At 52.0% G+C, this 12,532-nt stretch overlaps 1 protein-coding gene across 1 annotated transcript; it reads right to left on the reverse strand.

Moving 5' to 3' along the window:
• Positions 1-479: 479 nt before the first annotated feature.
• LOC117195307 lies at positions 480-1,761 on the reverse strand. The gene is made up of 3 exons (XM_033399902.1): positions 1,318-1,761; positions 870-1,259; positions 480-807 (listed from the first exon to the last, which is right to left on the reverse strand). Exons 1-3 carry the CDS (start codon positions 1,734-1,736, stop codon positions 597-599), a joined length of 1,020 nt encoding a protein of 339 aa, XP_033255793.1. The 5' UTR covers positions 1,737-1,761; the 3' UTR covers positions 480-596.
• Positions 1,762-12,532: the final 10,771 nt, after the last annotated feature.

A 12,532-nucleotide genomic window follows, 5' to 3' on the forward strand; every position in this document is an offset into this window, starting at 1 on the left:
TCAACTCCAGCGGCCCAGAAGCAGCCAGGTCTTCATCAGAACAAAGCTTCTCAACGGCCGCCGAATTTTTCTTTTTCGGAGGCATAGCAGCCACCGTCAAAGATCTTTATCGCGATAAGCAGCTATAAATATAAATTTCACACACACACGCAAACACAGGCACACGCTAGCGCCCTAAAAACCGGTTTCGGTCAACGAAAGAAGCACCGCACAAAGCAGAAAACGAAAATTTTAGCAACTTCGACCACGTCCCGTGCGAGCACTCCGGCATTTTTGCTCCGCACCACCAAGGACCAGGTGTCAACCGGTCGCGGCTCCACAGGGGGTGAAAAATCCACCACTGCGCCTCCATGGGGGGCTGCTGCCGGCAGAACCGGCGCCAGACCGCCAACATTCATCGGACCGATGGCCTCCAAACGGCCCCGCAGTCGCTCATTCTCAGCAATAAGCGAAAAAATCAGCGCCTCATATTGGCTAGCGACACCAGAAAAACTCGTCTGCTCTTAACGACAGTCAGAAAGCAACTTCGACCACGTCCCGTGCAGTGTTGCCAGATTTTGAGCGCCAAAATAAGCTAGATTTCACAAAAATACAAGCTAGAATAAGCTAAAAATTGTAAAAAACAGGCTAAAAAATAGGCTAAAAATAAAACAACACATAGATATATACATTTCTAATTGTGTTATTATTTCATCCAATTCGCAATTGCTTGAATCGGTATATTTATCGCTGGAACGTATTAAATTTAAATATTTCTCCGGTAATTGATAGTTGTGACAACATTTTCCATGACGGCGCAATCCATATCTGTAAAATTCAAAAGAATTTTAGTCATATTCATGAAACAATTAAATATTTCTAAAGCAAACATTATATTTAATATTGAGTTTAAGGATTTAACGGTCATTTTGTTCCTTAGCTTGGTCTTAACAATATTCATTTGATGGGGTCGTTCAATAGCAGCATTTGACCACGGTAGACTTAAAATGCCAATGGCAAATAAAGCGATTTCTTCAAAAGGCTTGTTTTTGCCAGCATCTTTATAAGTCAGTACTTCTGACCAAAATTGTATCGTGTCATCTGTACTTTGCCAAGGGACTAATTGAATTTTGCCATATTGGGCAAGAACTCCATCTATATTCTTATAGTTAAAGTGTTCCAATATGGAAATGAGATCATTATGATTTTTATTATGTTTGAGTACATTTTCTGCTGCAAAAACTTGCAGTTTTTCTAATGGCTCAAAATTATCTGGAAGTCTGAAATTAATCATCAGATAATTACTTATTTTTAATATCAAATCCAATTGAAGCTTACCTTTCTCTGAGTTGGATAATTAGCTCCTTTATAAAATCCTTGCACATCTCTCTGATTTCGTTAACTTCATTATTATAATTTTTCTCTTTAATTTCCTTTTCAAATAAATATCCCATATATAATGAAGACACAGCAAATTCATCCAAGTCATCTTTCAAGACATCAATCTTTGCATCAGGCGGTGTTATTTTATTTTTGAGGAAATCGATGCTTGTCGATGAAAGTTTTGTTTGTAAACTGTTTTTGGCATGTTTTACACATTTACACATTTCACGATCACCAAGCAAGTTTCTGTATAGACCGAAACTTTTCAACGAAAATAAACTATAAATAAATTCTAAAAAACCATGATACACCAAAATATGTACTACAAATATACTTTTTGTTCGATTTGTCTTAAAAAATACCAAAAAATACATGTAGGATATAAAAAGGAAAAACTAAGCAAAGTGAAATTAAAAAAGGTTAGATTTAAAGCTATTTTCATAATTTTTCAAGCTGTTCCGTTTTCAAATAAGCTAGATCTAGCCTTAAATAAGCTAAATTGGCAACACTGGTCCCGTGCGAGCACTCCGGCATTTTTGCTCCGCACCACCAAGGACCAGGTGTCAACCGGTCGCGGCTCCACAGGGGGTGAAAAATCCACCACTGCGCCTCCATGGGGGGCTGCGGCCGGCAGAACCGGCGCCAGACCGCCAACATTCATCGGACCGATGGCCTCCAAACGGCCCCGCAGTCGCTCATTCTCAGCAATAAGCGAAAAAATCAGCGTCTCATATTGGCCACTATAGCCTACCAAACTGCACATTACCTCCGTTGTCGCACCACCGTCCAACGCCACGCTCAACACCTGCTAGCTTATAGCCTGCATTCGCTCTACAGTGTTATTCACCTGCTTCTTTGGCAATGCAGGCACCGCAAATTGCGGCATATCTGCCGTCTCCACAGTGGGAGCCACACCCACATTCACTTCCTCAACACTCTTGCCGTGGTCCCCAAGGGTATCCTGGGAACCAACACTAACGTTCTCCGGGGACAGCTTGGCGTTATCGGTCTCCGAGGTGGCCCTTTTCAACCGCCTAACCAGCTTCCCCTTCCTCTTCAACTCCAGCGGCCCAGAAGCAGCCAGTTCTTCATCAGAACAAAGCTTCTCAACGGCCGCCGAATTTTTCTTTTTCGGAGGCATAGCAGCCACCGTCAAAGATCTTTATCGCGATAAGCAGCTATAAATAGAAATTTCACACACACACGCAAACACAGGCACACGCTAGCGCCCTAAAAACCGGTTTCGGTCAACGAAAGAAGCACCGCACAAAGCAGAAAACGAAAATTTTGGCTTCGTCAAGCGACACCAGAAAAACACGTCTGCCCTGAACGACAGTCAGAAAGCAACTTCGACCACGTCCCGTGCGAGCACTCCGGCATTTTTGCTCCGCACCACCAAGGACCAGGTGTCAACCGGTCGCGGCTCCACAGGGGGTGAAAAATCCACCACTGCGCCTCCATGGGGGGCTGCTGCCGGCAGAACCGGCGCCAGACCGCCAACATTCATCGGACCGATGGCCTCCAAACGGCCCCGCAGTCGCTAATTCTCAGCAATAAGCGAAAAAATCAGCGTCTCATATTGGCCACTATAGCCTACCAAACTGCACATTACCTCCGTTGTCGCACCACCGTCCAACGCCACGCTCAACACCTGCTAGCTTATAGCCTGCATTCGCTCTACAGTGTTATTCACCTGCTTCTTTGGCAATGCAGGCACCGCAAATTGCGGCATATCTGCCGTCTCCACAGTGGGAGCCACACCCACATTCACTTCCTCAACACTCTTGCCGTGGTCCCCAAGGGTATCCTGGGAACCAACACTAACGTTCTCCAGGGACAGCTTGGCGTTATCGGTCTCCGAGGTGGCCCTTTTCAACCGCCTAACCAGCTTCCCCTTCCTCTTCAACTCCAGCGGCCCAGAAGCAGCCATGTCTTCATTAGAACAAAGCTTCTCAACGGCCGCCGAATTTTTCTTTTTCGGAGGCATAGCAGCCACCGTCAAAGATCTTTATCGCGATAAGCAGCTATAAATATAAATTTCACACACACACGCAAACACAGGCACACGCTAGCGCCCTAAAAACCGGTTTCGGTCAACGAAAGAAGCACCGCACAAAGCAGAAAACGAAAATTTTAGCAACTTCGACCACGTCCCGTGCGAGCACTCCGGCATTTTTGCCCCGCACCACCAAGGACCAGGTGTCAACCGGTCGCGGCTCCACAGGGGGTGAAAAATCCATCACTGCGCCTCCATGGGGGACTGCTGCCGGCAGAACCGGCGCCAGACCGCCAACATTCATCGGACAGATGGCCTCCAAACGGCCCCGCAGTCGCTCATTCTCAGCAATAAGCGAAAAAATCAGCGCCTCATATTGGCTACTGCAGCCTACCAAACTGCACATTACCTCCGTTGTCGCACCATCGTCCAAAGCCACGCTCAACACCTGCTAGCTTATAGCCTGCATTCGCTCTACAGTGTTATTCACCTGCGTCTTTGGCAATGCAGGCACCGCAAACTGCGGCATATCTGTCGCCTCCACAGTGGGAGCCACACCCACATTCACTTCCTCAACACTCTTGCCGTGGTCCCCAAGGGTATCCTGGGAACCAACACTAACGTTCTCCGGGAAAGAACGAAAATTTTGGCTTCGGCAAGCGACACCAGAAAAACACGTCTGCTCTTAACGACAGTCAGAAAGCAACTTCGACCACGTCCCGTGCGAGCACTCCGGCATTTTTGCTCCGCACCACCACGGACCAGGTGTCAACCGGTCGCGGCTCCACAGGGGGTGAAAAATCCACCACTGCGCCTCCATGGGGGGCTGCTGCCGGCAAAACCGGCGCCAGACCGCCTACATTCATCGGACCGATGGCCTCCAAACGGCCCCGCAGTCGCTCATTGTCAGCAATAAGCGAAAAAATCAGCGCCTAATATTGGCTACTACAGCCTACCAAACTGCACATTACCTCCGTTGTCTCACCATCGTCCAAAGCCACGCTCAACACCTGCTAGCTTATAGCCTGCATTCGCTCTACAGTGTTATTCACCTGCTTCTTTGGCAATGCAGGCACCGCAAATTGCGGCATATCTGCCGTCTCCACAGTGGGAGCCACACCCACATTCACTTCCTCAACACTCTTGCCGTGGTCCCCAAGGGTATCCTGGGAACCAACACTAACGTTCTCCGGGGACAGCTTGGCGTTATCGGTCTCCGAGGTGGCCTTTTCAACCGCCTAACCAGCTTCCCCTTCCTCTTCAACTCCAGCGGCCCAGAAGCAGCCAGGTCTTCATCAGAACAAAGCTTCTCAACGGCCGCCGAATTTTTCTTTTTCGGAGGCATAGCAGCCACCGTCAAAGATCTTTATCGCGATAAGCAGCTATAAATATAAATTTCACACACACACGCAAACACAGGCACACGCTAGCGCCCTAAAAACCGGTTTCGGTCAACGAAAGAAGCACCGCACAAAGCAGAAAACGAAAATTTTGGCTTCGGCAAGCGACACCAGAAAAACACGTCTGCTCTGAACGACAGTCAGAAAGCAACTTCGACCACGTCCCGTGCGAGCACTCCGGCATTTTTGCTCCGTTCCACCAAGGACCAGGTGTCAACCGGTCGCGGCTCCACAGGGGGTGAAAAATCCACCACTGCGCCTCCATGGGGGGCTGCTGCCGGCAGAACCGGCGCCAGACCGCCAACATTCATCGGACCGATGGCCTCCAAACGGCCCCGCAGTCGCTCATTCTCAGCAATAAGCGAAAAAATCAGCGCCTCATATTGGCTACTACAGCCTACCAAACTGCACATTACCTCCGTTGTCGCACCACCGTCCAACGCCACGCTCAACACCTGCTAGCTTATAGCCTGCATTCGCTCTACAGTGTTATTCACCTGCGTCTTTGGCAATGCAGGCACCGCAAACTGCGGCATATCTGCCGCCTCCACAGTGGGAGCCACACCCACATTCACTTCCTCAACACTCTTGCCGTGGTCCCCAAGGGTATCCTGGGAACCAACACTAACGTTCTCCGGGGACAGCTTGGCGATATCGGTCTCCGAGGTGGCCCTTTTCAACCGCCTAACCAGCTTCCCCTTCCTCTTCAACTCCAGCGGCCCAGAAGCAGCCAGGTCTTCATCAGAACAAAGCTTCTCAACGGCCGCCGAATTTTTCTTTTTCGGAGGCATAGCAGCCACCGTCAAAGATCTTTATCGCGATAAGCAGCTATAAATAGAAATTTCACACACACACGCAAACACAGGCACACGCTAGCGCCCTAAAAACCGGTTTCGGTCAACGAAAGAAGCACCGCACAAAGCAGAAAACGAAAATTTTAGCAACTTCGACCACGTCCCGTGCGAGCACTCCGGCATTTTTGCCCCGCACCACCAAGGACCAGGTGTCAACCGGTCGCGGCTCCACAGGGGGTGAAAAATCCATCACTGCGCCTCCATGGGGGGCTGCTGCCGGCAGAACCGGCGCCAGACCGCCAACATTCATCGGACCGATGGCCTCCAAACGGCCCCGCAGTCGCTCATTCTCAGCAATAAGCGAAAAAATCAGCGCCTCATATTGGCTACTGCAGCCTACCAAACTGCACATTACCTCCGTTGTCGCACCATCGTCCAAAGCCACGCTCAACACCTGCTAGCTTATAGCCTGCATTCGCTCTACAGTGTTATTCACCTGCGTCGTTGGCAATGCAGGCACCGCAAACTGCGGCATATCTGTCGCCTCCACAGTGGGAGCCACACCCACGTTCACTTCCTCAATACTCTTGCCGTGGTCCCCAAGGGTATCCTGGGAACCAACACTAACGTTCTCCGGGAAAGAACGAAAATTTTGGCTTCGGCAAGCGACACCAGAAAAACACGTCTGCTCTTAACGACAGTCAGAAAGCAACTTCGACCACGTCCCGTGCGAGCACTCCGGTATTTTTGCTCCGCACCACCACGGACCAGGTGTCAACCGGTCGCGGCTCCACAGGGGGTGAAAAATCCACCACTGCGCCTCCATGGGGGGCTGCTGCCGGCAGAACCGGCGCCAGACCGCCTACATTCATCGGACCGATGGCCTCCAAACGGCCCCGCAGTCGCTCATTGTCAGCAATAAGCGAAAAAATCAGCGCCTAATATTGGCTACTGCAGCCTATTAAACTGCACATTACCTCCGTTGTCGTATCACCGGCCAACGCCACGCAAACATTCATCGGACCGATGGCCTCCAAACGGCCCCGCAGTCGCTCATTTGTCAGCAATAAGCGAAAAAATCAGCGCCTCATATTGGCTACTACAGCCTACCAAACTGCACATTACCTCCGTTGTCGCACCACCGTCCAACGCCACGCTCAACACCTGCTAGCTTATAGCCTGCATTCGCTCTACAGTGTTATTCACCTGCGTCTTTGGCAATGCAGGCACCGCAAACTGCGGCATATCTGCCGCCTCCACAGTGGGAGCCACACCCACATTCACTTCCTCAACACTCTTGCCGTGGTCCCCAAGGGTATCCTGGGAACCAACACTAACGTTCTCCGGGGACAGCTTGGCGATGTCGGTCTCCGAGGTGGCCCTTTTCAACCGCCTAACCAGCTTCCCCTTCCTCTTCAACTCCAGCGGCCCAGAAGCAGCCAGTTCTTCATCAGAACAAAGCTTCTCAACGGCCGCCGAATTTTTCTTTTTCGGAGGCATAGCAGCCACCGTCAAAGATCTTTATCGCGATAAGCAGCTATAAATATAAATTTCACACACACACGAAAACACAGGCACACGCTAGCGCCCTAAAAACCGGTTTCGGTCAACGAAAGAAGCACCGCACAAAGCAGAAAACGAAAATTTTGGCTTCGGCAAGCGACGCCAGAAAAACACGTCTGCTCTTAACGACAGTCAGAAAGCAACTTCGACCACGTCCCGTGCGAGCAATCCGGCATTTTTGCTCAGCACCACCAAGGACCAGGTGTCAACCGGTCGCGGCTCCACAGGGGGTGAAAAATCCACCACTGCGCCTCCATGGGGGGCTGCTGCCGGCAGAACCGGCGCCAGACCGCCAACATTCATCGGACCGATGGCCTCCAAACGGCCCCGCAGTCGCTCATTCTCAGCAATAAGCGAAAAAATCAGCGCCTCATATTGGCTACTACAGCCTACCAAACTGCACATTACCTCCGTTGTCGCACCACCGTCCAACGCCACGCTCAACACCTGCTAGCTTATAGTCTGCATTCGCTCTACAGTGTTATTCACCTGCTTCTTTGGCAATGCAGGCACCGCAAATTGCGGCATATCCGCCTTCTCCACAGTGGGAGCCACACCCACATTAACTTCCTCAACACTCTTGCCGTGGTCCCCAAGGGTATCCTGGGAACCAACACTAACGTTCTCCGGGGACAGCTTGGCGTTATCGGTCTCCGAGGTGGCCCTTTTCAACCGCCTAACCAACTTCCCCTTCCTCTTCAACTCCAGCGGCCCAGAAGCAGCCAGTTCTTCATCAGAACAAAGCTTCTCAACGGCCGCCGAATTTTTCTTTTTCGGAGGCATAGCAGCCACCGTCAAAGATCTTTATCGCGATAAGCAGCTATAAATATAAATTTCACACACACGCAAACACAGGCACACGCTAGCGCCCTAAAAACCGGTTTCGGTCAACGAAAGAAGCACCGCACAAAGCAGAAAACGAAAATTTTGGCTTCGGCAAGCGACACCAGAAAAACACGTCTGCTCTAAACGACAGTCAGAAAGCAACTTCGACCACGTCCCGTGCGAGCACTCCGGTATTTTTGCTCCGCACCACCAAGGACCAGGTGTCAACCGGTCGCGGCTCCACAGGGGGTGAAAAATCCACCACTGCGCCTCCATGGGGGGCTGCTGCCGGCAGAACCCGCGCCAGACCGCCTACATTCATCGGACCGATGGCCTCCAAACGGCCCCGCAGTCGCTCATTCTCAGCAATAAGCGAAAAAATCAGCGCCTCATATTGGCTACTGCAGCCTACCAAACTGCACATTACCTCCGTTGTCGCACCATCGTCCAAAGCCACGCTCAACACCTGCTAGCTTATAGCCTGCATTCGCTCTACAGTGTTATTCACCTGCTTCTTTGGCAATGCAGGCACCGCAAACTGCGGCATATCTGCCGCCTCCACAGTGGGAGCCACACCCACATTCACTTCCTCAACACTCTTGCCGTGGTCCCCAAGGGTATCCTGGGAACCAACACTAACGTTCTCCGGGGACAGCTTGGCGATATCGGTCTCCGAGGTGGCCCTTTTCAACCGCCTAACCAGCTTCCCCTTCCTCTTCAACTCCAGCAGCCCAGAAGCAGCCAGTTCTTCATCAGAACAAAGCTTCTCAACGGCCGCCGAATTTTTCTTTTTCGGAGGCATAGCAGCCACCGTCAAAGATCTTTATCCCGATAAGCAGCTATAAATAGAAATTTCACACACACACGCAAACACAGGCACACGCTAGCGCCCTAAAAACCGGTTTCGGTCAACGAAAGAAGCACCGCACAAAGCAGAAAACGAAAATTTTAGCAACTTCGACCACGTCCCGTGCGAGCACTCCGGCATTTTTGCCCCGCACCACCAAGGACCAGGTGTCAACCGGTCGCGGCTCCACAGGGGGTGAAAAATCCATCACTGCGCCTCCATGGGGGACTGCTGCCGGCAGAACCGGCGCCAGACCGCCAACATTCATCGGACCGATGGCCTCCAAACGGCCCCGCAGTCGCTCATTCTCAGCAATAAGCGAAAAAATCAGCGCCTCATATTGGCTACTGCAGCCTACCAAACTGCACATTACCTCCGTTGTCGCACCATCGTCCAAAGCCACGCTCAACACCTGCTAGCTTATAGCCTGCATTCGCTCTACAGTGTTATTCACCTGCTTCTTTGGCAATGCAGGCACCGCAAACTGCGGCATATCTGCCGCCTCCACAGTGGGAGCCACACCCACATTCACTTCCTCAACACTCTTGCCGTGGTCCCCAAGGGTATCCTGGGAACCAACACTAACGTTCTCCGGGGACAGCTTGGCGATATCGGTCTCCGAGGTGGCCCTTTTCAACCGCCTAACCAGCTTCCCCTTCCTCTTCAACTCCAGCAGCCCAGAAGCAGCCAGTTCTTCATCAGAACAAAGCTTCTCAACGGCCGCCGAATTTTTCTTTTTCGGAGGCATAGCAGCCACCGTCAAAGATCTTTATCCCGATAAGCAGCTATAAATAGAAATTTCACACACACACGCAAACACAGGCACACGCTAGCGCCCTAAAAACCGGTTTCGGTCAACGAAAGAAGCACCGCACAAAGCAGAAAACGAAAATTTTAGCAACTTCGACCACGTCCCGTGCGAGCACTCCGGCATTTTTGCCCCGCACCACCAAGGACCAGGTGTCAACCGGTCGCGGCTCCACAGGGGGTGAAAAATCCATCACTGCGCCTCCATGGGGGACTGCTGCCGGCAGAACCGGCGCCAGACCGCCAACATTCATCGGACCGATGGCCTCCAAACGGCCCCGCAGTCGCTCATTCTCAGCAATAAGCGAAAAAATCAGCGCCTCATATTGGCTACTGCAGCCTACCAAACTGCACATTACCTCCGTTGTCGCACCATCGTCCAAAGCCACGCTCAACACCTGCTAGCTTATAGCCTGCATTCGCTCTACAGTGTTATTCACCTGCGTCTTTGGCAATGCAGGCACCGCAAACTGCGGCATATCTGTCGCCTCCACAGTGGGAGCCACACCCACATTCACTTCCTCAACACTCTTGCCGTGGTCCCCAAGGGTATCCTGGGAACCAACACTAACGTTCTCCGGGAAAGAACGAAAATTTTGGCTTCGGCAAGCGACACCAGAAAAACACGTCTGCTCTAAACGACAGTCAGAAAGCAACTTCGACCACGTCCCGTGCGAGCACTCCGGCATTTTTGCTCCGCACCACCACGGACCAGGTGTCAACCGGTCGCGGCTCCACAGGGGGTGAAAAATCCACCACTGCGCCTCCATGGGGGGCTGCTGCCGGCAGAACCGGCGCCAGACCGCCTACATTCATCGGACCGATGGCCTCCAAACGGCCCCGCAGTCGCTCATTGTCAGCAATAAGCGAAAAAATCAGCGCCTAATATTGGCTACTACAGCCTACCAAACTGCACATTACCTCCGTTGTAGCACCATCGTCCAAAGCCACGCTCAACACCTGCTAGCTTATAGCCTGCATTCGCTCTACAGTGTTATTCACCTGCTTCTTTGGCAATGCAGGCACCGCAAATTGCGGCATATCTGCCGTCTCCACAGTGGGAGCCACACCCACATTCACTTCCTCAACACTCTTGCCGTGGTCCCCAAGGGTATCCTGGGAACCAACAATAACGTTCTCCGGGGACAGCTTGGCGTTATCGGTCTCCGAGGTGGCCCTTTTCAACCGCCTAACCAGCTTCCCCTTCCTCTTCAACTCCAGCGGCCCAGAAGCAGCCATGTCTTCATTAGAACAAAGCTTCTCAACGGCCGCCGAATTTTTCTTTTTCGGAGGCATAGCAGCCACCGTCAAAGATCTTTATCCCGATAAGCAGCTATAAATAGAAATTTCACACACACACGCAAACACAGGCACACGCTAGCGCCCTAAAAACCGGTTTCGGTCAACGAAAGAAGCACCGCACAAAGCAGAAAACGAAAATTTTAGCAACTTCGACCACGTCCCGTGCGAGCACTCCGGCATTTTTGCCCCGCACCACCAAGGACCAGGTGTCAACCGGTCGCGGCTCCACAGGGGGTGAAAAATCCATCACTGCGCCTCCATGGGGGACTGCTGCCGGCAGAACCGGCGCCAGACCGCCAACATTCATCGGACCGATGGCCTCCAAACGGCCCCGCAGTCGCTCATTCTCAGCAATAAGCGAAAAAATCAGCGCCTCATATTGGCTACTGCAGCCTACCAAACTGCACATTACCTCCGTTGTCGCACCATCGTCCAACGCCACGCTCAACACCTGCTAGCTTATAGCCTGCATTCGCTCTACAGTGTTGTTCACCTGCTTCTTTGGCAATGCAGGCACCGCAAACTGCGGCATATCTGCCGCCTCCACAGTGGGAGCCACACCCACATTCACTTCCTCAACACTCTTGCCGTGGTCCCCAAGGGTATCCTGGGAACCAACACTAACGTTCTCCGGGGACAGCTTGGCGATATCGGTCTCCGAGGTGGCCCTTTTCAACCGCCTAACCAGCTTCCCCTTCCTCTTCAACTCCAGCAGCCCAGAAGCAGCCAGTTCTTCATCAGAACAAAGCTTCTCAACGGCCGCCGAATTTTTCTTTTTCGGAGGCATAGCAGCCACCGTCAAAGATCTTTATCCCGATAAGCAGCTATAAATAGAAATTTCACACACACACGCAAACACAGGCACACGCTACCGCCCTAAAAACCGGTTTCGGTCAACGAAAGAAGCACCGCACAAAGCAGAAAACGAAAATTTTAGCAACTTCGACCACGTCCCGTGCGAGCACTCCGGCATTTTTGCCCCGCACCACCAAGGACCAGGTGTCAACCGGTCGCGGCTCCACAGGGGGTGAAAAATCCATCACTGCGCCTCCATGGGGGACTGCTGCCGGCAGAACCGGCGCCAGACCGCCAACATTCATCGGACCGATGGCCTCCAAACGGCCCCGCAGTCGCTCATTCTCAGCAATAAGCGAAAAAATCAGCGCCTCATATTGGCTACTGCAGCCTACCAAACTGCACATTACCTCCGTTGTCGCACCATCGTCCAAAGCCACGCTCAACACCTGCTAGCTTATAGCCTGCATTCGCTCTACAGTGTTATTCACCTGCGTCTTTGGCAATGCAGGCACCGCAAACTGCGGCATATCTGTCGCCTCCACAGTGGGAGCCACACCCACATTCACTTCCTCAACACTCTTGCCGTGGTCCCCAAGGGTATCCTGGGAACCAACACTAACGTTCTCCGGGAAAGAACGAAAATTTTGGCTTCGGCAAGCGACACCAGAAAAACACGTCTGCTCTTAACGACAGTCAGAAAGCAACTTCGACCACGTCCCGTGCGAGCACTCCGGCATTTTTGCTCCGCACCACCACGGACCAGGTGTCAACCGGTCGCGGCTCCACAGGGGGTGAAAAATCCACCACTGCGCCTCCATGGGGGCTGCTGCCGGCAGAA

Source organism: Drosophila miranda, unplaced genomic scaffold, assembly GCF_003369915.1.
Source record: "Drosophila miranda strain MSH22 unplaced genomic scaffold, D.miranda_PacBio2.1 Contig_AX3_pilon, whole genome shotgun sequence".
Taxonomy (NCBI): domain Eukaryota; kingdom Metazoa; phylum Arthropoda; class Insecta; order Diptera; family Drosophilidae; genus Drosophila; species Drosophila miranda.